We start from the raw sequence: 14788 nt of genomic DNA, 5'->3' as shown, positions 1-14788 counted from the left end.
TAGAAGTTTTGCACTACCCAGAATATTTTGACACCAGGTGGACAGAATTTTCATTCAGTATGCTCACTACTCTCCTAAAAAAATTGGTATCCAAGCTGCCTTTAATTACAAACAAAGCCATGTATGTAATTATGCCAATGGTCATCTGTGTAAATATATAGAAGTAGATCGCCTTCATCTTCTGTGTCTTGTGACAGACGCTCTATATGTTTTCAAGAACTGCCAGCACAAGTTTGAGAGTGATGAAATGTTTCTTTTGGACATAATAACAAATAAAAATAGAACTGTAGCACAATTGGAGATTATGAAAGAGAAACATCTGTTAGGCGGGTGGGAAGAAACGTTTTTAAACAAACGTGTGCAAGAGAACGTCAACCGAGAAATACAGTATTCACTACATGGTATTCAACATCATCGTAACACATCGTCGCAATAAATCCCATAACAAATATGTGAGGGACAAAAGAGATTTCTACTGTAGTACGCTACGAAGTCCTGGATTCCATAATTAACTTTGTTAGTCAGCGTTTGCTGTAAGAAGACAGTATTGTTGCTTTGGAGCCTTTGTGTGTTTTGCAAGAGGATGTAACTGATGATGCCCGAAGATAATGCCACAAAGTTATTTGTCCTGATACAGATCTTTTGCAGTTCGCAATGCAATATAGAGAGGCATCATCGTGCAGTATGTTGAAAGGTCTGGACGCTAAAAGCCTTCTCATGAAAATCTGTGGAAATCAAGTCATTTCGTGCTCTGTCAAAAAGTCTAGCCCGAGCTGTTGCTTCGAAACCATCTTCTTTCGATGTTGAAAGACATAAGTGACTACGACATATTGAAAACAGATAACAGACTGTCTTTGGCTCCCACTACTGTAAAAAATTACCTTCACGTTAATATAAATAAAGGTCCGTTGGAAGATTTTAGCCCAACCCCTGATGTTATGAAATGACTGGCCAGAAAGGAAAGGCGTTTTGAAGTTGGTAGGAAGTCAAAGGAACAGCCCTGGTATAACAGTGTATTTGCCTCGGCAGAAAACAGACTGAGACGGAAAAATGACGGTGAAATTCTTATGTAAGAAAAAGTTACTTTTTTCCTCCAGTGTGACTATTTTTCTTACCGGTTTGTTTTCTGTATTTTTTGGTTTAATACAATACAATAAAATATGTATCCTAATGTGTCTTTTGTTTGCTCTAGATGCCAAAATTTTCCTAAATAATAATAATAATAATAATAATAATAATAATAATAATAATAATAATAATAATAATAATAATAATAATAATAATAATAATTTTTGGTCGCAGGTAACATGATGTACTGGACAGAACACTGATTATATGTCAAAACAAATGCTGACTAAAGTAGTTTTTCTATACTATATAAAATTTTTACCAGTGTGGAGCTGTGATTTCGTTGAATTTTAGGTCCTGGCAGACTTCCAGTACTTTGCACAAAGCATCTTCAAACTAGCTGTTTCTTGCCAAAATCCCCTTGCCTGGCAACATGTCTTTCCTTTTTTTTCCTTCCTTTTGACTTTTCAACAGCAAGCGGTCTATTGTTCCGAAACGCACCAAATACGCTCGAGCTGACGTTTTATCCGCGTTTTTATTGTTTTCGCGTTTGTGATTAGCCATCCACATTTAAATACATGGTCAGCGTATTCCAAGCGTACACATGAGCAATAAAACCGCGTTGCGATCGCTTCAAATAGCCGTCCTGTTAAAGTAAGCGAACATGTTTCGCAACCATACAACACAATAGGCATAATTATCGTTTTATATATTTTAAGCTTCAAATTTCTCTACATAATTCGCGATTACGAATGATTTTGAACTGAATAATAACACAAATTACCTGCTTTCAGTCGACATTTAATTTCTTGGTGCATATGGTTTATGTCTGTCGATACTGATCCTAGATATTTGAAAGTATCCACTTTGTCGAAAGTATTATTTAATATTTTAGCGCATCTATAATTTGCAGTACTATGATTCCGGAGAACATCCATGTGTTTAATTTACTAACCTAAACCCTCGTTATCCGAAATCGTAAATTCTAAGTCCTTGTACCTGCAAGCGTGTAATACAACATCTGTATTTCTTACTATTGTTCTTCTATCATCAACTATCAAACTTACATTATCAACGTACGCCATTACCTAGTGAATACAATTCACCCCTAGGCCCTGGTTACTATCTCTGATTTTCCTTATAGCGTACTCCAGAACAAAGTTGAATAACAATGGTGAAAACGCATTTCCTTCTTTCAGGGCATTCTTGACATGAAAGATGATAATCAAGAATTTTCCTGCTCGGACTTTACTTTGCGAAAATGAAACTTTTAAGTTTAACGTCCCACGCTTATGCCGGTTAGGCTAAAGGAGACGGTGATAATGATAAATGAGGGAAATGGTGGAATGAAGAAAGTGGGAGGAAACGGAAGAACCACGAGAAAACCCACGAGCACCGTGTTTGTCCACCACAAAGTCCACACGTCGCGAGCTGGGATCGAACCAGGGACCCAAGCACCGGAGGTGAACGCTCTACCACTGAGCCACCGCGCCCAAAAGACGAATAGAAGTGGTAGAATGAAGAAAGTGGGAGGACACAGGAGAACGCCAAGAAAACGCATGCACACTGTGTTTGTCCACCTCAAAGTTCACTTGGCTCAAGCCAGGATCGAACTAATGTCCCCATGCACCAGAATTGAACGCTGTACCACAGAGCCACCGCAGCAACTTTACTTTGGAATTTATTCTAACACGTCTTAATTAATCTGTAAGAATGTTGTATTACCGCCAACAAGAGTGCATTCACACTTCTATTTTCCACATCCTTCAACGCTAGACAACCAACAATGCATTAAGAATTACTTGCTTGAGAACTAAGTAAGGCGTTCTACAAGTGGTCTAATTTGTTTAAAAGATTTCAGTGTAGTAAACAGCAATAAAGTAGAATAAAATCCATGACTCTGCAATAAATAAAAACTCAGGAAGAAGACACCGTTTTAGTGTATTTACAGAGCAATTGATATCAGCCGCGTAACAACATTTCGAATATAGGAGGGGGCAAGTCTTTTTGTTGCGCCCCTCTCTCAACAGCGCCCCCCATCACAGCGCGTAATTTCCACTATTCTCGCGTAATAGGTTAAAAGCTATTTTGTCATCCACTCCGTTAAATTAGCAAAGTTAATTTTACCAAGTAGTGCTCAGTTGCTAGTAACCGAGAATTTGGCAAGGTATTATTTAACGCTGCAATTTTTCAATAAACATAAATGCTAAAATTTTCCGCAAAGATTGTGTTATAATGAATCAAAATAACTGTTATGATATTGTGAGCATGACAGGTTTATACGTCTGAACTCGAAGCATGACTTAGAATTTACACTTGGCAGTCGTACACACAGATAGAATTTCTAAGGTTAATTCTATCAAGGGAAACTAAGAGTGAACTTGACTTATCGTACACTGGGTATATGATACTATTTTTCTGTGCAACCCATTTTCTCTGTATCATAGGGTCATCTTGACTGAAACGTCTTTTCCTAAATTCTGAAAACTAAAAGAGAGAAACTTACGTTTTCTGGCCACATATCTTCCTTTCAAGCCAATATTTACATTCAGTCCATAGCCTCCATTTACCTCCAGGGATTTCTTCAACTACGCAAGCATTTGGCCTGGAACGAGAAGAAGCAAGAAAAATTAAGTTCTGAAATTGAAATAACAACTCCATAAAAATATGTTTATCTAAATATTTTTTACATTGCTAGTTACCACTGAGACGGTTACGCCCTCTTTTAGGGAAATGATTTGAGGGGATTGTGGGTTTTGAGGTCGGTGGTTGGTTTAAGTGCTATATTTAATTCATTTCATAGCAGTTATGGACTTAAGGAACTTTACGTTCCTTAACATTACGTGGAGAAAATTAACATACATACATATATACAACATAAAATATACATATTTAATACATAGGTGTTATGAAAGCAGAAGATGAACGAAGATCTAAAAACAATAGATGAGGAACACTAAACAACATATATAATAAATACGATCAGGAGAATAGAAAACTAAGTGATAGTAACGTAGTATTATAGTAATATAATTAATGAGGATGAAGTATGAGGTGCAATCACAGGACAACACATAAGAAGATATAAGCGGACGAATGCAGTTATCTACGCGCCTTTGGCGTGGGAGACCCGGGTTCGATTCCCGGCGGGAGCTCATGTGGTTCGGATTCCACGTTAATCAGTAGGTCCACGTCTCATATAGCCTCGCTGCTGAACGGGACGCTAAACTAAAAAATCAACTCAACTCAACTCAATGCAGTTATCTTCTTGCCCAGGGGGACTCTAGGCTATGATGAGAGATATGATGAACCCAAGTTAGTATGAGAAAATTATTGTGAGATCTAAACAATGGAAACACCTGAAGAAAATGCAACTTTCCTTATAAATACACCGAGATCACCGTTAATCTGCTAAATACTCATGATTCGTTGTGGAATGAAGAGTAACGAATGATTTCCACAGGAATATTGCACTATACTTCATTCAGTGTAGCACTCAGTTCCGTCAGCAAAGGAGGAGGATATCTTCTCCGGAGTCTGAGTTCTAAAACTGGCCGCAAGTGACCCTGGACACTGCTCCTCGCAAGACCTGGGCACCTTAGATATATTTGCACCAATTAACCGTGTATCACAATTTAGCCTCTTTGAAACTCAGAGAAGTCTCCGATCTTGTTTCGCCACTGTCTGCTCGCTTCAACATATTCTTCAATTGTACCACGTCTAACGTACTACGGATGATCGACTAACCCACCATCAGCCAGGAAGGCACGGTGGCTCAGTGGTAAAGCACTTACTTCTGGTGCATGGGGTCCCTAGTTCGATCCCCGGCCATGTAAGTTTGTGGTGGACAACATCTTGTCCGTGGGCTTTCTCGGGGTACTTCCGTTTCTCTTATTCCACCAATTATTCCATCATCATTCCCTTGCTTTGATCATCCCTTTCCCTTAGTCTAACACAGCATAATCGTGGGACGTTAAACTGAAAGATTTCATTTCATTTCAGTTTTCCACCATCAGCCAGGCGCTACACACTCATCTCGTGTCATACCTAATACGTTTTACGTGTTGCAAACTGCAGTTATTTCGATAACCATCTCTATATATTACTATCGGGATAATATTTATTTTCCTTAAGAATTCATACATTTTCAACAATAAATATTAGACTTTGGATTATTAACATGGTATGTTATTATTGGGTTGCAAGTCTGAAGTAAATATAAACCAATGCAACAAAATCTAACGGGTATACCTATATACGTTTACCTTTATTTACTTCAAGAATTACTGGACCGAAGTCTTCACTCGCAAATATTTCTCATAAACTTATTTATCGTTAGTCATAGATTCCAGGAAGCTGATGAATGGGCAAAATATCTAATTATGATTGGTTTTGTTATGACTAATTATGACATCTGTTTGATTACTAAACCCTTTGTATTTTTAGTATTGTATATATTGGCATAAAAAATAAAGCAAAGGATACTAATGACGAATATATCCGTACAAAAACTAAAGCAAAGGGTACCACAGATGGATATATCCGCATAAAAAGGTAAGGCAAAGGATATCAAAAACGGATATAGGGTAACTGGCTACAATAACACTACCATTCTTAAGTTTCTCGAGGATTTCTCATTTAATACTTGACGGAGAAATATACATGTTACATTAAGTAGTTTAGTGTTCACTAATTACACCATAGTGCAAAGAACCTGGAAAAAATATGTGTAGTACAAGTAGTGCACAAAAATGTTGCACAAAGAGAAATGGCGGGATTGCATGCACTATGGATACAATAGCGCCAGGTTATCGTTATTCATATTGTCATGAAACCAATGAACTGAGATACGCTGGAAAAAGCACAATTAGTTGGAACAAGAAGAGCAGTGTCCAGTAAGAAGCAATGTGTCATCACAAGTATCGTGATACCACCCCTTACATTGCAACCAATCAATAGTTTTGCTAGTATTGTCGTGATAGTACCCTTTTGCAAGTAACGCAATAGTAGGAGCTATCTTTGCGATGACATGTTTTTTAAACTTTTACCTTCGCCACTCTTTTTATAAGTACCCCCTTTCTTTCGTCCACCCGCTTCCGAAGTTGATCCTTTACGTTAGGACGTTCGTTAAACAGATTTCTAGTCACTACCACTACCTGGAGTTTTTTTTTTTTTTAATCTATTCCTTTCAATAAGAGATCTGTTAATTTTTTGAGTTCAGTGAAATAGCTGCCACTGGAGGATGTAGAGTGAGAAAACTGAGACGAATCATTGGCTACAGGATCATGGTCACATGCAGATGATGTTGACGGCTGGGAACTGTTGATATCTTCAGTTGATATCCGGACGTTCGGCGTTATTGCAGCCACACAACACAATGAACATACCATCGTTCTACTGCTCTCTACGAACGCATTGACTCATGTAAACACATCGATACACTCGTTATTGACCATTGTGTTTTATTTTTAAAAATACCGTTTAAATTCCTACACATTACGCGCCTGTAGTGATATTAATATAAAGGACTTCAGAAACTTTACTTACGTTTTCTGTAAGGGCCGCGGTAACTCAGTGATAGAGCGTTCACCTCTGGTGCATGGTGTTCCGAGTTCAAACCCTGCTCCCGCCAAGTGAACTTTGTAGTGATCAAACATCGTGTGCGTGGGTTTCCTCGGGGTTCTTCCGTTTCCCCCCACTTTATTCATTCCACCATTTCATTCATTTTTCATAATCACCGTCTCCTTTAGCCTAACCGGCATAACCACGGGACGTAAAACTCAAAATTTTCATTTCATTTTTCGCGTTTTCTGTTCTCAATTTTCTGGTCTGAATTGATAACGCAAAAACTGCATAACATACACGTTACACCAGAGGAAATCAACTCACGCGCGAAAATAATAGATGTGTCTCCCACCACTTCCTTACTTTCTGCGCTATAAACTGTTGAAAAACAAATGGAGTTATTGAATCTTTGGTGTTAGTGTAGACAGTTACCCAATTTGTATAAGCAGGTAAAGCAGAGGAGAACAATGTCTAATATATTCGCACATGAATGTATCATGTTTTAGGATTGCTAATATCTTATTTTCTATATTTGTATGATGTTTATGCACAGGCAGGTTAGAAATACTTCCAGAAGTTGATTCTGTAACTTATGTGCGGATGACGATCGCGGTGGCTCAGTGGTGGAGCGTTCACCTCTGGTCCTTGGTTCGACCCCAGCTTGTGCCAAGTGAACTTTGTGGTGGACAAACACCGTGTTCGTGAGTTTTTCGGGGTTTTCCCGTTTCCTTCCACTTCATTCCGCAGTTCCCTTCATTTCTCATCATTACCATCACCTTTATTTAGCCAATCCAGCATAATCGTGGGACGTAAAACTTCAAGATTTTATTTTCAAGATTTTTATGTGCGCATGATCTGATTGATGAAGAGGAATAAGAAAATGGCGTTCAGGGATCTTTATCAAAAGAGAGTGGCTGAAAGTGAGAAACACTCAAAAGAAGAGAGACCGAGCGGTTAGCAAACCGCGCCCCAGCGAATATGGAAGGGCTTGGTCCTGGTTCTCAGCCAAAATTCATTCCCAACAGGAATCAACACAAACTGCAACAGAGAGAGCTTCGGTGGCTCAGTGGTAAAGCTTTCACTTCTGGTGCATGGGGTCCTTGGTTTGATCCTACACTGAGAAAAGTCCGGACAGCGGTATATTGTACAAATATACGGTATCCTTATGTTTACTACAGAAATCAGTACGGAGCATACGTTATCCATATCCTACATATGTATTGCCCTTAGATGTTACATCATGCCGTTGGAGGATGTCTGACATCTAACAGTCTTCCGTGTATTACATACGTATACGTGTGTTACATACGTCAGCTATATGTTATATACGTTCACCTGTATGTAAGATCTTGATCGCCTGCATACACTATTTTTCGTTCGTACGAAAAGTACGCTAATTCGGAACACTTATTCGGAAAGTATGTATAAAATATAATTTTCAGTTATACGTTTGCTGTACGTTAAGTCCAAAAGCTACACGATATACACATGTAACCTACGTTTTTACTTAGGCCTACGTCAAATACGATTTTGGTTCTTAGTGTAGCTCGCGGGAAGTGAGCTTTGTAGTGAATAAACGTCGTGTCTGTGTGGTTTTCTCTAGGTTCTCCCGTTTCTTCCCATTTTCTTCCTTTCATCATTTCATTCATTTCTCATCATTACCGTCACCGTCAGCCAATCCAGCATAACCGCGGAACGTAAAACTTCAAAATTTTATTTTCAAGATTTTTATGTGTGCATGATCTGATTCATGAAGAGGAATAAGAAAAATGCGTTCAGGAATCTTTATCAAGAGAGAGTGACTGAAAGTGAGAAAGACTCAAAAGAGGTGGGACCGAGCAGTTAGCAATCCGTGACCCAGCGAATGTGGAAGCGATTGGTCCTTGCTCTCGGCCAAAATTCATTCTATCACTGGTTCTCCAACAGGATTAAACACAAATTGCAACAACCGAAAGGACAAAGTCTTTTCTACAGTGGCTTTTAGCATTTATTTTTGTTTCCTAAAAAAATAAATTAACAAATAGTGAAGTTATAATATTTTAACTAAAGCAATGCATATGTGTGCATCGCCTGTAAGTTGTTTAAAAAATCTGATACCCTTGTCTTTAGTTGGAAAAATAAATTTATTAAGAAAAGGGTTAACGCTTCCATTGAAATTAGATGAATCTCACTTCGATAAGTACCCAATTAGTTTCCACCAGCAGAAAAGGAAGAATTTTAGAAAAGAAGACCACTCAGCTAGGACATAATGTAGTAAGAGCCAATTAGAGTGAGACTTTTGGATGACCAAAGGGACTAAACCTCCATGAATTGGTACTTCCTACCAGTACACCTTTGCGTACGAAACGAGGCAGAAATCTTCGTGTCGAGAATCGAAAGAATACAGAGCTCTTCCAATAGAAACATGCATTTTTCAATACGATACATAACCTTCTTGACCCGTTTTTGAGATCAATCAGCCTCAACTTTCGTCTCGACCGAGAGCACCAAGGGCCGTATTTCCACACAGACTCAGGACGACACATCGAAGAAACAAAGATAGAAGTATGGCATGTAGTTAAAAAAAGATCTGTCTAGGACAGAGAAATTTAGAAGAAAAATAGTTATTCTATCAGACCTTATTTCCATTTTGTACTAATACACAATAATACACTGAGCAAGGCTATGCGATAAAATGTATCAAAACACACAATCACGTAACAGTTTCGACACAATAACTGCGTCTTCATCAGACTTCCATTCCTTCTGGCTGTTTGGTAGTTGGTCACCTCTTATATAGATACTCTCCGGAGAAAATTCTGCTTAAAGAAGAAAGAAAGAAAACAAACTAATAAGAAAAATAAGGATTAAAGGCAGAATGTATCCAGCGAAAAAAGTAAACTTTTAATTGGACACCTGTGCAGCTAAAAAGTGAAAGTGAAAACCACACAAGTGTTACATTTTACTGAAGGGGCGGAGCCTAATTAAAGTTGATCTCCGGAGAGTATATAAGAGGTGACCAACTCCCAAACAGCCAGGAGTGGAAGTCTGATGAAGACTCACTTATTGTGTCGAAACTGTTACGTGATTGTGTGTTTTGTTACATTTTATCACATAGAATTGATCAGTGTATTATTGTGTTTTAAGAAAAATAGTGCTGGAAACTATGTTTGTACCACATTGCGATTTAGTTTTGCCTTTACGACACTATTGGCGCTAGAAGGAACTGAATCTGTTTCTTCTTGACGGGAAGCGTAATCCGTGCATTTATTTCTGCACGCCCTGCCCCGTTGTTGGTGGTTCAATATAAGGAGCCTCGGCTGTATTGTTTAGGCTGATATTGAATTCGAACCAATAAGCGGAAAAGGAGGCATACTTTTCTTGGGGACAGGGTCATAAAATATCTAAATTCATGCCACTACGCATCTCCACATATCAGCGACTTTTTCATACCAGATGTCATGGGACTTACATATTCAAAGTATTCTTATTTCTTACAATATGAAATGTGAACACTTTAGTAGCACTTAGTGTATCCCCGCGTAGTATAGTCGCTAACGTTCTCGCCTTTGGTGCGAGCGGTCCTAAGTTTGATTCCCGGTAGGGAGACTCGGTCGAAAAGGTGTAACAATTTTTTCAGACCAGCCATCATGACAGGTTTCCTTGAGTTTTCCTCATTCACACCAGGCAAATGCCCAGGTAGTATCTAACATACAGGCCGGTTTCTCTTCCCCAGATAGTGTACTCCCTGAGGAATGTCATGCCTCTTATGCTACGAATTTAAGGCCAAAGATGGCGGTGATGCTCAGAGCTTTAGATAAATAAATAATAGGATGTAGCAAAATAAATAAAAAAAAAATTGTTACATATAAAATAACGTTCTTTCTATCAAGAGTTTTCTTTGTTTTAGTGGATTCTATGTAACGAGCACAAACTGTGGCAGAGAAAGAGAGCTCATTCTCGCCATAAATATTTCTGACAATGAAGGGTTCTCAACGAATTGGCCATTCTGGCTGACTGAACTGAATAATAGATTAGGCCACATCCTGCAAAACGTGCTGGTACAGTACTGTCTTTTCAAATACTTCCAACAAGAGAAAAACACTATTGTGACAAATTTATGCAGAATTGAATGATTAATATACAAAAAAAAAAAAAAAACTTTGAACATGAGACCATTTGAAGTGGAAGTTGAAGATATGTAATAGTTTGCATTTTTGAAAACCATGGGCGGGGACTCAGCGGTAGAGCGTTCACGTCTGGTATATGAGGTCCTTGGTTCGATCCCCACTCACTCCAAGTGAATTTTGTGGTGGACAAACACCGTGTACATGGATTTTCCCGGGGTTCTCCCGTTTCCTCCCGCTTTTTTCATTTCACCATTTCATTCATCTCTTATCATCACCGTCTCCTTTAGCTTAGCCGGCATAATCGTGAGACGTAAAGCTTTAAGTTTCTTTTATTTCAAAACGATGGGTCTTGCTCTAAGGAGTTCTTAGTATTACACATAAATTGGAAATAAGCTTACCGAATCAACCTTTAAGGAGTTTCGATTAACAAATCACGCTTATTTACTTTCTTGTCTGTTCGTGTGCCCGGCCGTGCATAACACACAAAACCTCAATAATTACTTCATAGATCACCAACAAATTTGACCAACGTGTAGAGCAGCGTTTCCCAACTGGTGTGCCGCGAGAAAATCGAAACAAAGTTATTAATTCTATAGCAACCAATTTGCAAGACATAGGAAGAAAATGTATAATTTTGTATTTCACATTACTATGAATTTCTACCATGGAAAATATTACTGTAATTGTAATATGTTATTCTACATCTATTAATGTGAAGCAGACACTATTTCGGCTCATACACATTTCCACGCTTAGCTGCTATGTTACGCTTCAATTGAGTCATAGTAACACCGAGAAATGGAAGCACTTGTACGGTACACGTCAAGTGAACGTTCGTAGAACACTCATTCGCACGTGAATGACAGAACAACACTTTGTTCAACACCTGTGTTTTGACTTCGACGCATCGCGAGCTGTGTGATTGCAATAATATGCACCGGTTTTGGTTAAAGCAGCAAAGTTAAAAGTATACAAGACATGTGTTTGTTCCTTCGTTATTTAATGATCTTCGTTCTTAGTGAAAGGTTGGATACAGTTTTCGACAAAGAAAGCGTATTTAAAAATCTGAGTTCTATATTTCATTGCAATTGTTTTCTATTTTAAAATTAGAATACAAAATAAGCATAATGAATTAGCATAGGGGAAAACCAGTGATCGAGCTTTCATCTCTGTGAGGAGATAAGTAATCACAAAAAAAAAAAAACATGGTATTTTATATTTGCTAATAATAATAATAATAATAATAATAATAATAATAATAATAATAATAATAATAATAATAATAATAATAATATCTATAAGTGTGCCGCGAGAATTCAAGTTACACCCGCAGTGTGCCACAAGTTGAAAAAGGTTGGGAAACGCTCGTGTAGAGAATCGAAGATTAGGGGTTCAGTTTGTTGACAGACGTCATTCTCCACCAGAAAGGGTACAAATCTACCATTTACGATTTAGACGTTAATAATTATAGAGAAAAAACGGTAACACATAGCAAGAATCGGTTTTCTGTAATCGATATTGTAGATACGTGGGTTGTTCAATATATGTTTCCCTAAACTGCAAATATATATATAAGATACGTTTGTAAACAATGCATACATATGTAGGTGGTTCCTTCCTCACCTTTCCACATAATCCCCATTGAGGTTCAATCATTTGTCTCACCGTTGCACGAATTGGTTCGAATTCTTTGCAAAAAAAAAAAAAAAAAAAAAAAAGGACTCTAGCTATTTAGCACTTTCATCACATTCAGCTTCATTTCTTCATCACCAGTTAAAAGTCTTCATCCTGGCGAAATTGAAATACCGCTAATTTTACCTTAATTATGTGATATCTTCAAATAGATAAAACATAATTGAAATATGGAACAAGAGCGCCTTAGACAATATTATTTTGCATGAGGTACCGTTATCACAAGTCACCTAGTGGCTTTATGTTTTCAGCTGTTTAGAAACGGGAAAATAAATGTCGATTTTTCAAAATGGCTCGAAATCCAAAGCAGATAAGTGAGTCGTGATAACGGTTTCTCATGTAAAATAATATTGTCTAGGGCGCTCTTGTTCCATATTTCAATTATGTTTTATCTATTTGAAGATATCACATAATTCATGTAAAATTAGCGGTGTTTTAATTTCGCCGGGATGAAGACTCTTAACAAGAGACCAGGTTGCTTATGTCGACCCTGAACTATTCTCCAGAAAAACGTAATTCGAGATAAGTAACCTGGTCTCTTCTTGAGAATAACGCTCATCCCCTCTCAGCACGCAAACAAGACACAAAATTGAAAAATTAGGTTGGAAATGGCTGCTGGATCCTCCATACAGCCTCAATTTAGCGCCTGGTTTGCTTGTTGCACGCTGAATGTTTCAAAACAGATGAAGAAGTCAAGCGGAACGTAAGGATAGTGCTACATAGCCAGAGCCCTGATTTACTTTTGTAAACGGTTTGGACAAATCTATGCAACGGTGAGTCAAATGGCTGAATGTCAATGCAGAGCTGAGGAAAGACCCACCCACACATTTATGTGTAATTTACTTATGTATCTCGAAAAATAAATATTTAATAGCTTAAGGAAACTTATAAATTCAACGACTCACGTAATTAAACTGACACTATTAGGATGGGCAAAGTATGTCCATTTTATGAAACATACAGATATCTTTGAGTGTGCTAAAAGAAGGCGGGAGAATATTATACACTAGAATCTTAGAAAATGGTATAGCTTTTTCTCATACGAATTATTTCTAAGTGGACTGCAACGTTCAACATGGAACACACACTTATGAGAAAGTATGACAGAAACAGCAGCACTGTGACCTTCGGGAGTACTAAATCTTAACCTTGGTTGCTAAAACTGTTTTCACGGTAGACCGGAACATTTCTTCTCAAGGGGCACTAAATGTTTACGTGCGATTAAATGGCATCTATTGGTGACGTCATGCGTGAAGGAATTACTAATAATACTCTGATCTGCATAGAATATAATCCGACAAGCTTCTGTTTCTGCAGTGATAAACTTCCAATAGTTCTTAAGGTTACCAAGTAGATTCGCCATGTTTTGTTTTCAGTTGATTACTTACATTAGGTGTAATTTATAAATGTTCAAATTATATACTTATCAACTTAATGTAAACACCTGGAAAAAAAAATGTACAACACCTGAAGAGATGGTCGTAAGACACCTGTCGTCCTTAGAACAATTCTGATACGATGTTGAATTGAGTCATAGAAGTCGTAAATAGTAATACATGAAATGTTATACCATTCTGCGTGGAGTGGGTTACTTATTTCCGATTGAGCTAGATGAAAGTGGAAATCTGCGCTGGACTCATGTTTCTCTGAAACGGGCCACAACAACAGGAGCAAGTATTGGGTGAATCAAGGGGCGTATTCAACTTCATTCCGATGTTCCTCAAACTACGCTGCAAGAGCTCCAGCTTTGTGAATGGGCGGATTATTAACTTCGAATATGGCGGCACTGTCCAGAAACAACATCTGAACAATATAATGGAAACGATCCCCTAAAATGGTGACATGGCATCCGTAATGACCTTCCTCTAAAAATGGGCACAGACAATGACGCGACCGGTAAGCGTCAGTATAGGACTCACTGGAAACCAGAATGTTGTGGTCTACAACAGTAGAGACCTATCGCCATATTTCATGGTTGGGCCTCTTACCTGCTGATCATATGCCTCTTTGGGCATCTGCTTGTCATCAGCGGCCCATTGGCGTCATGTTGAAGCATTATAGCCTCTTATAAAGGGTCTCTCCCATACAACTCAATGCCGTATCCATGTCATGTAGGGTGGCCACGGTGGCTCAGAAATAGAGCGTTTACCTCTGGTTCGATCGCCGACGAAGTGAGTTTGTAGTGGACAACATCGTCTAAGTAGGTTTTCTCGTGGCACTCCCCTTTCCTCCTACATTCTCATTCCACTAAAGTTTTCATAATCTTGCATTTGGGTTACTCATCCGTACAAGACATATCCGTGGGACGTTAAACTGAAATGATTTCATTTCATTTTCATTTTCCATGTCATGTA

The 14788-nt window shown here is 38.2% G+C and overlaps 1 protein-coding gene across 3 annotated transcripts in view; it reads right to left on the bottom strand.

The window, feature by feature from the left end:
- Positions 1 to 14788, bottom strand: part of LOC145681228 (transforming growth factor-beta-induced protein ig-h3-like) — a 211845-nt gene that overhangs the window by 129591 nt on the left and 67466 nt on the right. For all 3 annotated transcript variants that reach the window (XM_081752771.1, XM_081752772.1, XM_081752774.1), the window contains exon 2: positions 3575 to 3673. In XM_081752771.1, coding sequence (XP_081608897.1) covers positions 3575 to 3673 — 99 coding nt within the window. The remainder of the gene's footprint in view (positions 1 to 3574; positions 3674 to 14788) is intronic.

Source organism: Thermobia domestica, chromosome 3 (assembly GCF_964235325.1).
Source record: "Thermobia domestica chromosome 3, izTheDome1.hap1.1, whole genome shotgun sequence".
Lineage (NCBI taxonomy): Eukaryota > Metazoa > Arthropoda > Insecta > Zygentoma > Lepismatidae > Thermobia > Thermobia domestica.
The sequence above is the reverse complement of the archived record's forward strand: the minus strand, read 5'-3'. Positions and strand labels throughout refer to the sequence as shown.